Consider the following 19687-nt stretch of genomic DNA (forward strand, 5'->3'; position numbering starts at 1 on the left):
CAAGAAAATTTTGGATTTGTTTCTTGATTTCTGCATTCTCCATGACTGACATCTTTTACATGCCAATGTTTGGAAGAGGACAATCTTGCTGCAATTGGATCTCATGTTGGATTCCTTTTTTAAGAGGCAATCCTTTGGGTTCATGAAACATCTCATCATAGATGTTAACAACCTTAATCAAATCATATTTAATCTTGCATCACATCCTTGGAAGGCTTCATTTTCAACATTCTCTTTTGGTTTCATCATCAAGAGTACAAAATTATTGCTAACATTAACAAGCCTTTTCATTTGTCTAGCATTCACAAGTGATAAATTCAACTTATTGCTATGTGCTCTAACAATGTACTCAATCCCCAAATTTGAGTTTAGTCTTAATAATTATTTGATCTTGTCAAAAAGAGAGAGCCGTTGTGGTAGCATGCACGCAACCCTAGTTAGCAGTTGCAACACCCAGTGCACAACAGTCCATAGCTGCCCCTCAGCGGCCTTCTGTTGCTGAGGTTTGATCTACAGGACACAGAAGGAGAGTCTGGCTACGCAGCAGCAACACGCACCACCAGCCAATATTTGCAGCACCCAACGCGTAACATTTCGTAGCTGCCCTCAGCAGCCTTCTGTTGTTGAGGTTCGATCTACATGGATTCTTTAGAGGACGAAGAGTCTCATCCAAATCACTAGCAAGAAAATAAAGTAACAACAAAAGCCTTTGCCTCCCTCATTTCTGCAATGGGTCCGGCAAAGAACCAACCATTAGTCAAAAAGTTTGTCAAAAGATTGGAAGATATACCTGAAATATCACTCCCTCCTGCACTCCCATGAAAAGCAGCACTCTCCCTGGCAGAACGAGGATTAGTTGGGCAGTTTACTGGGTTATGGTCATCACCCAAAACTGTCCAAAAATGGGCAGAAAGGAATTGGTCTGCATCAATAAACGAGAAAATCTCAATCAGGTTCTGTGGTAGAGGGTACTACACCTTTCACTTCGAAACCAAGGAGGACAAAGATCTGATATGTAGGAATGTCTCGTATTTTATGGATATAAGGGGATTGTATTTAAATAGATGGACGCCAGACTTTGATCCAGAAATGGATGTTCCAAATGTTGTACCTATATGGGTCAGATTTATGCACCTCCCCCTCCACTGTTGGGGAGATGATTCAATTAATGCCATAGGAAATGCAGGAAATACATAGACAGGTGCGAGCCAAAAGAAAACATGCATGCATGCGCCAGAATCTGTGTAGAAGTGGATCTAGGGAGAAGACTTCCAGAAGCTATTAGAATCAAAGTGGACTAGTGGACGTACATACAACAGCTGGACTATGAAAAAATCCCCTTCAAATGCAAGGTATGTCACGAATATGGTCATTTTGCAAATAGATGTACAAAAAAAAAGACAATGAAAGTGAAAAGATTGAGGATCTGGAAAATAAATGGGAACAGGTCAAAAGAAAGAAGACAGTTAATAAACAACCAATCCATTCTTCTTCGCAGCCCACAACATCCTCTGAAGTCCATCCAATCTCACCAAAAGTAGACAATGCCAGCCTTAATCCTTTTGAGCCACTGGACCCTTCAGCCCCCTCATCCCCCGAACCCAAATCTAGATCCAGATCCAGAACCCCCCATTCTCCCAACCCCCCTCAATCCCCTCAATCCCCTCGAGTCTTAATCACCCACCTCTCTCCCCCTCCCTCAGTAGACAGAATACTAACTAGAAAGCAGTCAAAGGAAGCATTCCCAAATGCAGAAAATAAAAAAAAAGTAGGAAGAAAGACAAACAAAGAGTTGAGGGATGAAGCAACAACAAAAGAAATGGCTTTAGGAACACAACAACCTATGGATACTTTCCTAGGGAAAAGCACAGGAAACAATGAAAGAAGCCAACAAAAGGGGAAAGGAACCATGCACCACCCAACAAGTAAATAATGATAATAGTCTCCTGGAATTGCAGAGGAATGGGGTCATCCTTCAAAGAAAATGCTACAAGAGATATTCTGACAAAAGAAAACCCAAATATCCTTATGATTCAGGAGACAAAAGCAAATAGCCAAGAAACTGAAAATATCAAAAAAAAGTTCAGAAATTATGAAGGGGAAACAATCCAGGCAATAGGAGCATCAGGAGGTATCTGCACAATTTGGAAAAAAGGAATATGGGAATTAATACAAAAAAAAACAGATCAACATTGGATACAAACAGATCTAATGCAAATCAGTACAAAAGAGAGATACAGGGTCATAAATATATATGCCCCCAATCACTACAAGGAAAAAGAACAATGCTGGGCCATAATGAAAGAAGATTTAAAAGAAACACAAGCTGGGAAAATAATTCTAGGAGGAGATTTAAATCTGGTAAGAAGTATAGAGGAAAAGTTTGGAGGAATCTATCACACTGATCCATCCAGGAATACTTTAGAAGAAATAATGGAACAACACAGCCTTCTGGACATCCCTCCAAACAATGGGAAATACACCTGGAATAACAAAAGAGTGGGTAAAAGCAATATAAAAGAAAGGTTGGATAGAATTCTGATACAAGAAAACATAGTTGCAGTGTACAACTCCATCAAATAAAAAATTATACACACCACATCATCATATCATAAACTGGTGGTAGTAGCAATGGGCAAAATGGAAAACCAAGGTCCACTCCCTTTTAGATACAGCTCAATTTGGGATAGCAATACAAAAATCAACGATTTAATTAAGAAAGCATGGGAACCAAGAGTATCAGGCTCACCACAGTACATTTGGGAGACAAAATTAAAAAATGTAAGAGCCAAGCTAAAGGAATAGGCAAGATCAAATGAAATAAAAAAGAAAAGAAAAGAAAAAAGAGCTACAATAGAAAATGGATAGCATGCAAGCTGAAAAAGAAGGCAAAGAAGAAGGCAAGCAAGACTATCTAAGAGAGAAAGAAATATTTTGGGAAATATACAGGGAAAATAGGAAAGAAGAAGAAGAGGTCAGACTGAAATCCAGAAGCCTATGGCTCAAGGCAGGGGATAAGAATACATCTTTTTTTCACAACACTATGAAAATTAGAAGAGCAAGAAACCAGATAGAAAAAATACAAGTTGAAAATCAAGAAGTCAAAGGTGCGGAAGAAATAAAAAAAGCAGCTTACAAGCACTTCAAAAACTTACTTTCAGCCACAGAAGAAATGGCTGAATATGAAGATTTTTTGCAGCACACAAAAAGAAAAATAAAAAAAGAACAGAATACAGAAATGTGCAAAGACCTCACAGAAGAAGAGGTAGTGGCGGCCATATGGAGCCTGCATCCGGATAAAGCCCCTGGGCCAGACGGTTTTACAATAGCTTTCTTCAGATCTCATTGGTACACAATCAGAAAGGATTTCTTAAGAATGGCAAAGAATGTCTTCAAAAAAAAAAAAAGAAGTCACACAAAATCCTCCTACCTTGCTCTAGTCCCAAAGGAGTCAAATCCCTCCACTTTCAATAGGTTTCACCCATCTCTCTTTGCAACTCCTCTTATAAGATAATAACAAAAATAGTGGCAAATAGAATCAAGAAAGTGCTACCTCTAATCATATCAAAAAACCAAGGAGGGTTTGTCCCCAATAGACAAATCATAGATAATGTAATAATAGTACAGGAAGCTGTACACTCCAATATTTTAAGGCAAGAAAAGGGCATCATAATCAAATTAGATATGGCAAATGCATTCGACAGAGTCAACACCCATATCTAATGGCTGTCCTCCAGAAACTTGGCTTCTCAAAAGAAATAATAGAAGTCATTCAGGAATGCATCTCTACTCCTTGGATTGCCCCCCTCATAAATGGAAGACCCAATGAATTTTTCCAAAGCACAAGAGGCCTCAGGCAAGGCTACCCTCTTTCCCCATTTCTCTACATAATAATGGCAGAAACCTTAAGCAGAGCATTGGAAAAACAGAGAAAGGAAAGAAACATCACAGGGCTTAGAATAGCAAAAGGAGTAAAAACCATAAATCATTCACTTTTTGTGGATGACACATTGCTGCTGGGAGGAGCATCAACAATAATAGCAAGAAGATTCAAAAAAATACTTGATGAATTCCTACAGGTATCAGGTGGGCTATTAAATAATACAAAATGCAGGATATATGGGTGGAATACCCCTCCTAGAATCATGCAAAGGATTTCACAAATCATGGAAATCCCAGTACAAGAAAAATGGAATCATTTCTTTTACCTGGGACTATCAATATCAAAAGAGAGCATGAAGGTAGAAATATGGACAAATTAGATTGAAAAAATGCAAAACAAAATAAAGAGATAGGGTATGATGTGGTTAAATATGGTTGGAAGGGTGATTTTAATCAAAGCACTCCTTGCTGCATTACCAATCTATCAATATGCAATAATCATGGCACCAGCAAGTGCTCACAAACAGATGGAATTAATCTTAAGAAGCTTTTTATGGCAGGGGGGAAGCAAGAAAACAAAAAGTTTAGCTTGGTCAGGTGGGAACAAGTAGTGCTACCATATGAACAAGGAGGTTTATCCACTCAGTTACCTAGGCTCATGAATGTAGCCCTGAGAATGACAATAGTATGGAGACTCATCACAGGTAAAGAGAGCTGGTGGAAAAAGTCCCTCATCTATAAATACATGGATGGATCCAGGAAACAACTACTTAATGGAAATATCCCAATAAGACAATGCACTCAAGTATGAAATCTAGTTAAAAAAATAATTCCTCTAATGAGTAGCCACATCTCTAAAATCACAGGTAATGGAAAAACAATATCTATTTGGGAGGACAGAATCATGGGAAAAGACCCTCTATAGAATCACCCAGAAATTGAAGGCATCCAAGAATGGATGAAAGGAAAAAAGGCTTCAATACTTTACACTCAATCTCTTTGTGGAATAAAAATGAATGGCAGGAATGGAAAATCCCAACAATCCCAGCAAACCTGGAAGGACAATGGAACAAAATCAAGCAGCATCTAAAAGGGGTAGCACCAATCCACTATGATGAGGAAGATAATTACCTTTGGGATCCAAGTAATGGGCAATACATAGTCAAGACTAGATATAAAATCCTCCAAGAACAAACAAATCAACAAGACTGGGACTCTTGGAAAATAGCATGGAAATCTGAAAGTTTGCCTAAGATAAAAATTTTCATTTGGACCCTTTTAAAAGGGAAGATCCTGACCAGTGAAAATTAAAAAAAAAAAGGCTTTTAGGGGCCCTCACGATGTCCATTATGCTAGCAGGCTGAAGAAAACATCCAACACTTATTCCAAGAATGCAGTTTTTCAAAAGAGTGTTGGCAGCAGCTTATAAGCCCCCTAGATATAAACATAAACTTTGAAAAACCATTGCCGGAATTTCTTCAAACTTTAGAGAAAGCCTACCCATACGCAATAAAGAAGAAAGTCACAATTCAAAGAATATGGAAGTGCATTCCAACAGTTCTATGTTGGCAAATTTGGCTGACTCGAAATAAGTGCATCTTCAAAAATCAAAATCCAAGAATCAGGAAGACCTTATAAAAAACGTGGGGATTAACTTCTGAAATCCTCAATGTCAAAGGAACTGCACCAACGGACTACAATATTCTCCAACAAGAAGAACGAGATTGGCTCAGCAAAGCCATAATTAACAATAATGGACAAAAATGACAGAGAAAAGTAAACTCAGGAAATATTTAGAAATTAAGAATGAGTGAAGAGGAACTCGAAAATTGGAAAAAACTTCAGAACAGACACTGTCTACACTTTGATGGAGCCTCTAAGAATAATCTGGGAAAGGCAGGAGCAGGGGAATAATTCTCGATCCGGATGGGAACAAAATTGTCACCTATGAATGGGGACTGGGACAAATTTCAAATAACAAGGTTGAAGCATACAGCTTGTTGATGGGGACAAGAATGATTAAGAAAAGAGAAATTCAAAATCCTATAATTATAGGAGATTCAGCCATAATAATTGAGGCAATGGCTCGAAACAAAAATCCAAGTAATGAGTTTATGAGCAGAGTTTTCAAAAGAGTCAGGAGAAACTTAGAAGGCTCTGGCAATGTAACCTTCAAACATGTATTGAGAATACATAATCAGCAGGCGGATCACTACGCAAACCAAGCAGTGGAAAAAAATGAAGGGAGTGTCCGTGAGAACCATGATGAATACTACAATTTTGTCCCATAATATCCAACAAAAATGATAAGAATGAAGCTCTCTAAAAACAAGGAACAAAGCATCCTGATTAAAGAAACAAATCAAAAATCGACAATCAGAACTCATCAACGGACACACAACTGCAAGGGAAGTCAGAAAATCATGGGAAGACAGAGGAAACATCAGGACATTAGAGATTTTGGCATGAGCAAAGTCAGGGAATGCAATCCTGTTCACAAGCATCACGCGACAATTTATCATTACAATGGAGAAATTTGCATGAGTAAAGCCAGGAAGGATGATCGCAATCTTGTTCAAGCGACAGTCTATCCCATCAACTGCAGTTCTCGGGCTACTCACTCTGGCTATAAGAACAATGGTAAGATGATAATTCAAAATAAGCAAATATGTGCATACAGAGAGATCATCTCCCATGTTAAGTGCACAGTTCATTCGCCCTCTCTAAGCCCCACTTCGCATTCTATCTCAGCCTCCGGTAATCACTTCCAGAGCTCATTGTTCTCATGCTCTTTGCCCTCCGCCTCACTCCACCCTGTCACCCAGCAAATTCCCATAGCAGCACGACAATCTTGCATCTCTGATCTCTGTTTTTTACTAGCCCCTCCATATATTCTGGCCTTCGCTTAGTTCCATAAAGACCTTGACCTCATCCTTCACTGTTCCACTCAAAAAGCACAGGACAAAGGTCACCAAAGTAGGGAAGCACAAGATAAAAGGATTGTGGTTAGCAGCAGCATCAGAAATACTCCAGGCAATACAAGATCTAGGAAGAACAACAACACAAGAGAAAGAACAAATAAAATGGAATTCAACCCTATCGAAAAGGAAGCAAGGAATGATGCATGCCCAGCATGCAAAGGGAACAAGTTCATGATCCACCGACTGCAAGAGTCACTCAAGGATCTCAGAAGCGAAATGAGAATGGAATACAACTTCCAGAGTCGAAACATGGCAGTGCAAAAAGAGGAGATAATGGCACTGAAAACCAAATGTAAGCATCTAGAAGAAGCAGTGGCACATTACAAAAATAACACTATGAGCAGTGAAGGAGAGAACTCGGTCAACAACAACAAAACGAACCAAGCAACCTAGGAATACTCAGTCTACAAGCCATAAAAATTCCAGAGAATATATGATATGTAAATTTACTTTCTTAGTAGGTCAGTTTGTCAGGTAGTACTCAAGAATAGTTAAAAGAATTTCTGAATTTTTGAAGTCAAGCATAGGAGATGGGACTGCGCTCCTATCTCACTGCTTTGTATTTTATCTTAATATAGTTGAATGTAGTAGGAGCTTGCTCCACTACAACTTTTTGTAATATATCAACTAACTGATCTTGTTAAAAAAAAAAATAGTGTACTCAATCCCATCTTTAAACAAATGATACTTTTTCTCATGGCGATGAAAGATGGCTCTCCTATCATATAGATATGGGCTTCCCAAAATAATACCGCAAATGTCAAGTGGAATTACATCAAGATCTACCTCATCTATAAAGTTTGCAATGATGGTAGATCTTAGTTTACATATTTTTGTCGCATGCAATTTTTCATTGTCACATATCCATCCTAAGGGATATGGTTTAGGATGTGGAACAATTTCCAAGTTTAATTTCTTACCAATGTCTTCTGAAATAAGGTTTTCTTGTGATCCACTATCAAACAAAGTATCTATCTTGGTATGTTTTGAAATGACTCTAATGTGGAAAATCTCTATTCTTTCTTTTTCATGTTGAGTTTCATTGAGGCTACTTGAAGAACTAGTATTTGCAATAGAGTCCTTACCTTTAAATCCCATGGTTGTGATGTTTGCTTCATCCCCATAATCAAATCCTAAATAATGTTATGTAGTTGCAACATTATTTTCTTTCACTTTGTTGTTAAACTTTTTGGGTCTCATTTCAGGATGAAGTTTCTAATAGTGGTCTTCATCATGGCCTTCTTTTGAATAGTGTTTACATGTAAGCTTTTCTCCCTCCTCCTTGACTAAAGCATTCTTCTTCCCTTTTCCTTTGAATTTCCCCTTTCCTTTGTCTCCACTCTTGAATGGCTTTTTTTTGCCCTCTTGAGGAACATTCTTCCCTCTTGCTTCTAAATGAGTTGCCTATACACAAACTTCATCTAGTTTTGTAGGGTTAAACATGAGAATTGTGTGTCTCAAATAACTATGCAAACCTCCAATGTATTTGAGTAGAGTGTCTTGAGAGGATAAATCTATACCCAAAATCAAAGATCTTTTCCTAAATTCTTGAGTATAGCTTTGCACATTTTGACCCTTAGCTTGTCTAAAGTTTTTCCAATCCATTATAGCTTTTTGCATGTATGCTAATGGATACAAAGGGGTTTTACCATGTCCCTTTGGAGAATTTGGAGGTGTGTTTTAAGGGGAAGAAGTAGAAGAAGATGAGGATGAGGATGAAGATGGAGGTGAAGGTGGTGGCTTGTCACCATTCCCTCCATTCCCTTTTGGAGGTTTGTCTTCATTTCCTCCATATCCCTTTGGAGGTTTTGAGCTCTCTCCTTGCAACCTTGAGTTCCTATACTCATAAATAAATTTCACCATATCAGACATTTCAAAGAAAGCTTTTTTGAAAGTTCTCTCATCTTCAGAGATCCCTTAAGGACCTTCTTGATGTGCCATGATTGGTGAAGCTTGAGATATGTGTGTTCTCCTTGAAACATTTTGAGACCTTGGCTCCACAAGTCCCCCTTCTCCTCTTTTGAGCTTCAACCTTGTAAGCATAAGAAAATACTTGCAAACAAAATCAAACCTTCAAAATAACCTTAACCTTGGGCTCTGATACCAAACTGATCTGTTATATAAATTTGAAGGTGATCGGAAAACTTGTAAGTAAAATTTTAAATCTGTTAGGAAATGGATCACTTTGTAAAAACACTTAAAATTATGGTTTTAAAAACTTGGTTAACAACATAAAAACAATGACAAATATACCATATCAGAAACAAATGACAACATAAGTGATAAAGCAGTTCACCCCTCTCCTAGGCTACATCTCCTTGTCCAACTTCCAATGTTGGGCCTCTTTCATTAAGTGCTCAAATTTTGTTTACATGGATTTATAGTGCTCAGAATATAAAAAAAACATGTCTCCAATGGCTCCAGAATAGTCAAAAACCCCTAGCTAGGTTCTTGTTGGGCTCAATTTGGACAAAAACTTAAGAAGTTATGCTCCCTAAACATTTTTTGCTAACTGAGCTACAAACTGGATGGTACTGCTAACTAGTCTACGAATTTCGGAATTCCAGGCCACGTTGAGTGCCAATTTCTCTTGGTACCAGTGATATTCCTGCCAGTTCGGGTGCATTTTGTTGCTTCGTTTAAATGCCCAATAAGGCCTTATCGGCAGAAAACTTGGGCCACATAGGGCCATGCGCTTGGGGTATGGGGCTAACCGCCTGCCCCCGTTAACATAGCACCCAGGCTCTCGACAACGGTTTTATGAACGCCATATAATCAAGGGTGTTATTTAAACTCAACACATGTCCCACCAGGCTCTTCAATACGATCCACTGCGGTTCCATGCGATGTGTCACGATCATGGGATGGGCTTATAACTATTAGCCCCCCCCCCCCCGACTGTAGCGCTCTAGTCAGGTGGTAAAACATATATGGGTTCTAGAACCTTATGTTGGGGCTAAGCCTGAGCCCTTGGTTCCCACCTACCTATGGTCCCATGGACGGTAAGGTGATCGGGTGCCAGGGCTTAGCCCTAGCCCCTTCCCCCAACACTTAACCGCATACAATTTAAATATGTTTTCGCTACCATAGTTTAATAAGTAACACCTTTGGTCTTGCAGTAAAGAGTTGTGCTATGCGTCTTGAGGTCCTGTGTTCTAATATGGTTGGGCCTCCAACCGACCCTTGCCAAATTTTGTTTCCCCCCAGGGTGCCACGTGGCAGCCCATGATTGGGCCACGTGTCATCCCACCATTGGTCCACATAAAAAATTCCAACCACCAATCAAATGTGCACAAAATCAACTAATCTCATGAGGCCACTTGGGAGCCTGCCATTAGCCCACGAGGTAGAGTCAGCTTTTCCAGTCACCTTGCCTAGTGAGCATACAGATTGCTCGGTCAATAGTCCTGCATCCAACCTGCAATTTTTTTTACATGTTTGGGAAAATGATCAGAACATGATATTAGGAGCATATGATATTGATTTTGTGCGATTCAAGTTGTGTTTGATTCAGGTCACCGAGCTCTATGCTTTGGCACAAGTTTCAATAACTTTTGAACACTTTGATTTTTGAGAACTTTATTGATCCCTTGGATCATTTACGCCAACAAACATTATTCCTTTTCTTTTAACAACTAATTATCTAGTTTTATTTAAACATTTTTTTGAACAAATATTTGTTTTCTTTACTATTCTAGTGGACTTCCATCACTGAACCTCTACTTTATTTATCTCATCATTAACATTTAAATCTCTTTAAATATTTCCCTCTACCCTATCTAACCATATTGTACTATGCATATTTGATGACCATACTATGGAAATTTCCCCTAAAAACATAATATCCTTTGGAGATAATTCTTTTGAGTTAGTTAGGTAGAGGTCCACTTTAGCAATCATCAATAGGATCACTTGTTCTTGAGAATTTGAAGTGTAAATAAAGGAATTTTATCATTTTTACTCCCAGGAACTTAATAGGTTTGTTATTATTGTTTATTGCTAATGATAGACCTTTTAATTGTTTTACTCTTCTCACTTCCAATAAGAAAATTGTTTGGGCATCCATCATCTTGTTTATTGGACAAAGAACTATGCTTCCAAGTAGCACTAAGAATGATAATAAGTTGTAAGAAAATAGTTCTTTTATCAATAGTTGTTTGGACCTCTCTTTTTTGTAAATTTTAATAGATATTACATTAGACAATTTGCCAAAACAAATTGTTAATGGTGACAAACTCTTCAAGTAAAATAATTATAGAAGTTTGTAGGTCAAAAGAAACTTGAACCTATCTCATTTTATAACTTAGTGCACATCAACGTTTGTGATAATACCTAACGCTATATATCCTCATTTCTTTGAACATTTATGTAACAATCTTACTTCTTTTAAATAAATGCCATCCTATCTTTTAAATATATACAGAGTGAACAATGCTTATCAACAATATTAATTGTGAAATACATTAGTCATTGATAAATTATTTTAATACCATTACCTTGTTTTCCATTTTAAAATTTAAAATGCTTATTTAAATATCCTCAACATATATATAATAATGGACCCTCAATATGATTAACTAATTACAACACATTCCATTTTATTAAAAACCACCATATTTCAAATAATTTTCACACTGTATTTAATTTTCTAAACTATATAATACAGAGAAAATTGGTCATTTTAATTAAAAAAAAAAAAACCTGATATTTAGATACAATACCATTGCCATAAAACTTCCTTCTAAACCGCAACCCTCCAAAAAAAAATCTATAAATGTAGAAGTGATTAACTTAGAAGAAACTATTATTAATGTATAGTATAACAGATTCATTATAATATCTTTAATTACAATTATAACATACATTACATTCTAATTAATTTTGATTTCATTTTAAATCTAAAAAAATATTCAATTATAATAATTAAAAGGAAAACTCATAATTATAAAAATATGTCTTAAAAATTATTTGTATTATCATATTTTAGTTCTTATATATTTTAATATATATTAAATCATGTGTGTTGCCACTTGAATATTGCAATCATAGCATTTCTTTAAAATATTTATGAATATTATGAGGTATATGTCATGTTCCATGTCATGTTTCACACCTGAATATTGCAAACATGGCATTATTCTTTAAAATATTCATGAATGATATGAGGTATATGTCAGGTTACATGTCATACTTAATTCTAAAACATTTTTTAAAAATAAATTGTATTGGTACTAAAATTATAATTTAAATAAATAACTAAATAAATAACTAATTTTTATATTATAGCTTTTTTAAAAATTATTTAATTATATTTATTTTTGAAAAAATTTCATAAAATGATTTTTTAAAAGAAAATTGAAATAAAATATTACTAAAATTTTAAGTGAATAACTATTTTATAATTTATTTATAATTTTATTTTTAAATTATAATATTGATTTGGTGAATTATTTTGATGTTTTATTAAGATAATATTATTAAATAAAATTTTTGGAATAATCACATCGTTGTTTCCTTGTCAAATTTCTTGCTTAGAAGCTCAAGCTTTTGGTTGGTCGCACTGATTCCTTTGTTAAGGACTCTATTTCTTTTGTTAATGAGTTTAAAGGTTTGAAGCTTGCCCCTGGTGATTTGTTGGTGAGCTTCGATGTGGTGTCCCTTTATACAAAAATCCCCATCCAAGAAGCCATTAGTGTCATAAGTAGGATCACTGATGATGACATTGCCAAGTTAGTAGGCCTTTGCCTTACCTTTACCTTTTTCAGTTTCCAAGGGGAATTCTATGAGCAGACTTGTGGTGTTGCTATGGGATCCTCGCTATCCCCTGTCGTTGCTAACTTATTCATGGAGGATTTCGAGACCAAAGCTTTGGCCTCCACTCCTTTTAAACCCAAGCATTGGAAAAGGTTTGTCGATGACACTTGTGTCATTTGGTCCCACGGGCGCGAGAAGTTAGACCTCTTCCTTCATCATCTTAACTCTCAATATGACTCCATCAAATTCACAATGGAGGTTGAGGTTGATGGGTGCCTTCCCTTCCTCGATGTTATTCTGTGCAAGTTGGATGATGGCTCCTTGTCGCACCATGTTTTTCGTAAAAAAAACTCACATGGAGCAATATCTTCATGCGAGCTCCCACCACTTTCTAGCCCAGAAGATTGGAGTTCTTAACACTCTAGCCACTCGTGCCTTAAGAATTTCGGATGTTAGTCACCTGGAGGAGGAGAAATCTCATCTTTTGAGAGTTTTTAGAAAGAATGGTTATAGCAATTTTCAAGGTCTTAAGGCTTTTCAAAGAGCCAGTAAGGCTCCCAGGGTTAAAAAAGGTATGGATGATCCAGTTCACATGGTTAAACTTCCTTTTATCCAGGGAACCACAAACAAGATTGCTCACATCCTTAAAAAGCATAAAGTCGTGGCTACCTTTAACCCCCTTAATACCATCAGAAGCTCCCTTAGATCTGTTAAGGACCCAGTTAACCCTAAAGACATGAAAGGGGTTTATTCAATCCCTTGCTCTTGTGGGATTCCCTACATTGGGGAAACAGGTCACTCCATTAATCTTCATATTCAGGAACATGCTGCTGACCTCAGGCATAGGCGTTCCTGTTCCTCAACTATTGTTGAGCATGCAGAGAAAAATTTGCATCATGTTTGTATTGAGAACTCCCAGGTCATCGCTAGGATTGATCACTTTCATCATAAGAAGTTACATGAGGCCATTGAAATTGAAAAGCATCTGATAAGTCTCAATAGGGATGATGGTTGGACCTTAAGTAGGTGCTGGGTTCCTACCTTTTCTTCTTGACTTCTATGTTTTTGAATCTATTTCCCTCCTTATTGTGTTTTGTTTTTATTTTCATTTTATTTTTCATATATATATATATATAATTTTTATTGATTGATTATTATTAACAAAATATATATATATTAACGGTTATCTATGTTTAATATTAATAATTATTCTATTATTTTTATATTAGTATTTAATATCCTTCCCAACTAATTTATTTTTTAATATTATTTTGACCTAACTAATCTCTAACGTTCTTCTTATAACTAAAATTATTTAATTTACTCAACTAAATTTCTAACAGTTACTTCTGGCACATGGGGCATCTCTGCTATTTATACCTAATTTCAGATTTGGTTTTTCATCCTTGTCCTAAGGATGAACCACAATAGATGGTTCGAAACGTCGACTCTGAAACAATGATGTGATTATTCCAAAAATTTTATTCGATAATGATATGGATCACATAAGTCTGAAATCAAAAATAAAATAATATTATTAAAATATTTTAATATTAACATTATAGTTATAATATTATATTTTGGGAATAGTCTTACGCTTTAATTGGGAAAAATAACAATATTAATACAATTGCATATTAAACTAGCAATTGCACCATATGTTGCAAATAAAACAATGTTAGTGGATAATATATGGAAAATTAGCATTGATGAAGATATATGTGATATGTTACATCATCAATTTCAAAATTAATTGGATTGCACTATATTTAAAAGTGAAGCTAATAATATTATATTACGTTTTTAAATAAAACTAATCATATATATATATATATATATATATATATATATATATATATATATATATATATATATATATATATAGTGTGTTTTTTTATTACATCCATATAGTTTTTTTGTTTAGTTAATATTTCATTTTCATTTTTATTTTATTTGAAGGACCAGTCTAAATTATGAGATTCCATAGATAAAATACTTTACAGATATCATTAATTAAAGGGCTAATATTATCTATATAGTTGTTTTCCTGTTTCTGTTTCTTTTTCATCATACTCTGACTTATTTTGATTGCCAACAATCCTTTCAAAAGGACCCCAATTTGACACATTAATTTCTTTAAGTAAATTCTAGTCATGATTTGAATAATGACCAACAAGACATTTCTCTATTTGCAAACTGCTCATTGAATCTGATACTGAGGTATAACTATCTGAAAGTTGCTTGACGGAAAAGAACTGGTCCAAAGAGCTAATGTTTGTAGACCAACATGAAAATTCTCTATTTGCAAAATATTCATTAGATTTGATATTGAGGTATAGCTATCTGAAAATTGTTCGACAAAAAACAACTATTCTAAAGAGCTAATGTTTGTAGAGAATTATGGCCTCAGGGAAAATCTTATTGAGAGGATTGCATGATCATTCCCATAGTTCTTATGGCTTTCATATGTAGTTCTAGCCTCCTTGTCAGATGTTATTCTTATCTTCCTTTCTGTTGCATTCCAAGCAGGATTCAAGCTCTCAAAAGTGACATAAGAGGATGATCTTGAGGATTGATTCTAAAAGTAACAGATGAAGAATCTTTAGAAAAAAAACTTCGCAATCTAATTTCACGTGAAACTTTTGGACAATGATTGCATTCTTCCATTAGAGGCTCCATGTTATTGAGAAGTTCCAAGATTTTGTGTATAATTCCTTGTAGATTCAAATTGCAGATTGTAATATGCTAAAACTATTGACTTGAATCTACTCTACTCATCAATAGAAAAAATAAACAATCAATGAAATCACGAAGCATAAAAGATAAAGAATTCAATCACACATAACACAGTGATTTTTAGGGGAAAGCCACAGCGAAAAACCCCCACTATCTGTATATTGCATTAATCAGAAAATATGAGAAGATTACAATGCTTTGCTCAAGCCCGAGCAACCTCTGCACCATCTCAATCTATATCACTACTTCAAAAACAAGCTCCAACCAATACTTAGCCAAATCCATTGCTTGTTAATCCCCTATTTCCTTGCGTAATTTCCTAGGGAATTAGACCATATATAATTGGGAAATAAAAAGCAAAAAATGAATTTGTATATAAATTAACTTATTTTATTTTTATTTATGTTATTCAACTAATTCTAATAAAAGAGTATTATAAAAATTATATTTAAAATTATAGCAAATTTAATTTTCTACTCTCTTTTTTATATAATATCAATACTTAGATTTTGAAAATTAAAATATCTTTAACCTTTCTATCTATATGTTTAGAGGAAAAAAATGAAAAAGTGTATAAATTATTCAAAATTTTATGTTTTATTAAATGTTTTTTTTTGGCTTATGCATTACACATTACTTTATGAAATGCATTTTTCCTTCACTTCTCATGGTTTGTTTGTAAAGTAGTTTTCTTGATATATATTTTTCATTTCATAATATTTCCATGGTAAGGTAATGAGAGTGCAAGGTAATGAGAGTGTAGGGTACTTATATTAAATTTAATCTTATCATTTACAATTTGTATTATAAAAGTCTTAATATTGGATTTAAATATGAATTTCATTTATAAATATTAAATATCGTGTAAAAAATAAATTCTCAATATATAAATTGTGAATTTCAATTTTGAAAGTGTGAATATTAATTATGAAATGTGACTTTCAATTACAAAATTTTGAATTTTTGTCTCTTATAAGTATGACACGCTTGAATTCATGTATATGCATGCATATAAGTACGACAAGCATTGAGTCGACTCAGCTTGGAATAGTTGGTGAATAGGCACATCGTTAAGAAACTCCTTGCATAATGGCCAATTTTGAAACCCCATGGATGCCCCACCTGTCTCACCTCCAACTAGAGGTTATAGCGGTAGTGGTGGCAATCTACTCCATGTCACGTGAGTATGAGATTTGTCTAGTTTCCAATTCCTCTACTTAAAAAAAAAACCATGACATGCATTGCTAAAAGTGTCAAAGATTAAAGAAGCAAATTAGAAAGAAGTATTGTGATTGCATTTAAGAATTAGTATACTTTTATAAATATTTTAGTCGTGTAAATAAATACCCATATACACAAAATTAGGACTATGAGTTGTTTCTCACCTTATCTCCAAACATTATAGCTAAGTTATTATGGAATTATTGACAAAGCACACATCCAAGGCCATGAGAGGAGAGGAGAGAAATCAACCTTCAATAGCTTTAACTGAGGTAATAGATAAAAATGAATCACCTATTAACAAAAATATACATCATTAACAAAAATATAATTATGGAAGTTTTTTTTTTTCAAATCAACGCTCATTGATCATAACTCTCAATCTCTCTATTCTATTAGATCAGTTCTCATTATACCTCAATTATTGCAACTAGTTTTCCACTATTTATACTTTATCCTCTCCTTCTCCATACCATGCCTATATGATATTATTTACACCAACAAACATTATTCCTTCTCTTTTAATAACCAATTATCTAGTTTTATTTAAACATCTTTTTGAACAAATACTTGTCGTAGATAAAGATTCCAGATTTCCCACAGTGGTATGTGAAATGTGTGGACATTTCGAATCCCAAATAAGATCCATCATCAAGACACTTAGTGAGGAAATAAGAGTCCAACAAAGAGTAAATAAATAGAAAATAAAACAAAAGAACTAAAAATTAAAAAGTCAGATATCACTAAAAACCTAAATTAAAATAAATAAATTTAATAAATTAAATTAAATTAAATGATAAATTATTTTCTATAATACTAACTAATAAATTATTATCTATAATACTAAATAATTATTTTCTATAACACTAAATAATGAAACATTATATTCTATAATACTAAATAATGGAATAATTATTATAAATAAATAAATAAATAATAATAATAATTTATTTATAATAATGATTCATCGGATAAAAACTAAACTAATAGTTATTAGTTTACTTAAAGAATTTCACTGGATCATATAATTAAATAATAATTTTCAATAATAATAATAATAATAATAATAATAATAATAATAATAAAATTATTAATTTATAATAATAATAATAATCTATAAATAAAGATTATTAATAATAGTTATTAATTATTAATAATTATAATTTTTTTATAAATAAATAATTAATAATAATAATTATCTATTTATATTTATTGTTATAAAGTTAAATTTAATAATGAAAAATAATCTTAAAGCTTAAACTAAGGAAATTAATGAATTAAAGAGAGGTTAAGGAAATAAACCTGAAGGGTTATACTTGAGACATGGTGGTAGACTTAATCTGACTGATTAGAGGAAACCAACTCCCACTGATTTCAATGCCACTATCTCTGTTGAGATTATGTGGATTCTTCATAATCTCCAAAGCTTCCCTAATCTTCCTCTTTTGATAGTGATCCTCTCTAGCGATAATCCTGGCATTCTCTAAGAAAACTTGATGCTTAGTCTTCGAGGAATGTTCAACAAGAGCTGAAGAGCACAATATTTCATTCTTAATGTCAGCTCCATGCTCCTTCAATCTTCTTTGTAATGAGTGTCCTATTTCTCCAATGTAACTCTTCCCACAAGAACAATCAATTTTGTAAACTCCCTTAAGCTTTTGCTGATCAATATTATCCTTTACAGACCTCATCCTTTGTTTAATAGTTCATGTTATTGTGAAGTAAGTGAATATGTCTTTCTTTCCCATAATTTTTGCAATTTTATCTGTGACTCCTTGAATGTATGGTAGGAATACTTTGCCACACCGTGCTTGAGGCCTTAGGGAATTAACCTTTCTTGCTTCTCTACTTATAACCTTCTTAATGACCTTATCCTTGTAGCCTATACTTTTAAATATAGAGGTTAAGTGCTTATTCTCCTCATCCAGGTGCTCAGGATAAGAAATTCTAAGAGCCCTAATATCAAGAGTGTTAAGGACACCAAACTTTTGAGAAGGATGATGGTATGATTCAACATGGAGATAACTTTCCGTGTGGGTTTTCTTCCTGAAGACCTGATGTCCTAATGTACCATCCTCCTTCTTGGTAATAAGGACATCTAGGAATGGTATGCTCTTGTTCTCCTCTAGTTCCATAGTAAACTTAATCTCAGAAGAGATAGAATTAAGGTTACCCGAAGAACTTATCAAGTTCTGTCCTATCATGTGTCGATTTAACATTGGTGTCATCACCAAATCTCTTCCGCCAAGCTGGATTTAAAGAGTACGAATCAAGAATTTTCTTCTCAAAATACTCCATGTATAAGTTTGCAACAATTGGTGAGAGTGGAGATCCCATTGCGACACCAGAGATCTGCTCATAATAGCAATGTTTGAAACTGAAAAAAGTAGAACGTAAACCAATCTTAGCAAGCTTTGCTGTTTCCGGATCAACAACCTCTTTAATAACTTGAACGACTTCATCCAAAGGAATTTTGGTAAATAAGGATACTACATCAAAAATTACAAGGATGTCCTCTTGATTAACCTTCTCATTCTTAATAGTATTAACAAAATCATTAGAATCTTTAATGAAAGAAGCAGTGTTTCCAACGAAGGGCTTTAGGATTTTAGCAACATACTTTGCCAATTCATAGGTGGGGGATCCAATAGTATTGACTATTAGTCTAAGAGAAGTCCCATCTTTGTGAATCTTCAGTAACCTATAAATTCTAGAGATAACTTCACAAGAAAGGGTTAACTTCTTTAATTTTTCATTAAGATTGGACTCCATAATATCCTTCTTGATCTCTTTTATAACCTTAGGAGTGAGGTTCTTATTAAGATTCCTATAACTACTACAACTAAGATGCTCATTCATTTTACTAATGTAATCATCTTTGTTTAAAACAACCATTACCCTTTCTTATCTACAATGAAATCTTTATCCATTGCCATTACTATGGAATTTCCTTGTAAATCATTTTCTCTATAACTTTAGAACCCTCCAAAAAGTCTATACATGTAGAAGTAATTAACTTAGTTTCTCCTTCCAAAAAGTCTATCCATGTAGAAGTGATTAACTCAGAAGAAACTACTATTAATATGTAATATAAAAGGTTCATGATCATATCT

The 19687-nt window shown here is 34.2% G+C and overlaps 2 protein-coding genes across 2 annotated transcripts; both read right to left on the reverse strand.

The window, feature by feature from the left end:
* Positions 1-18280: 18280 nt before the first annotated feature.
* LOC149166913 (uncharacterized) lies at positions 18281-18709 on the reverse strand. The gene has a single exon (XM_089430296.1). The coding sequence runs from the start codon at positions 18707-18709 to the stop codon at positions 18281-18283; it is 429 nt and encodes a 142-aa protein (XP_089286422.1).
* A 34-nt stretch (positions 18710-18743) lies between these two features.
* On the reverse strand, positions 18744-19346 carry LOC149166914 (uncharacterized). Its single transcript, XM_089430297.1, has one exon. It carries the CDS (start codon positions 19344-19346, stop codon positions 18744-18746), a length of 603 nt encoding a protein of 200 aa, XP_089286423.1.
* Between the last annotated feature and the right edge of the window lie 341 nt (positions 19347-19687).

Source organism: Pinus tabuliformis, chromosome 5_1 (assembly GCF_031772625.1).
Source record: "Pinus tabuliformis cultivar Carrire ecotype Pingquan chromosome 5_1, CPIR1, whole genome shotgun sequence".
Classification (NCBI taxonomy): Eukaryota; Viridiplantae; Streptophyta; class Pinopsida; order Pinales; family Pinaceae; genus Pinus; species Pinus tabuliformis.

Excerpts from the sequence above, each read along its gene's own strand:
- LOC149166913 (XM_089430296.1), bottom strand. The coding sequence starts at position 18,709 with ATGGAACTAGAGGAGAACAAGAGCATACCATTCCTAGATGTCCTTATT.
- LOC149166914 (XM_089430297.1), bottom strand. The coding sequence starts at position 19,346 with ATGGAGTCCAATCTTAATGAAAAATTAAAGAAGTTAACCCTTTCTTGT.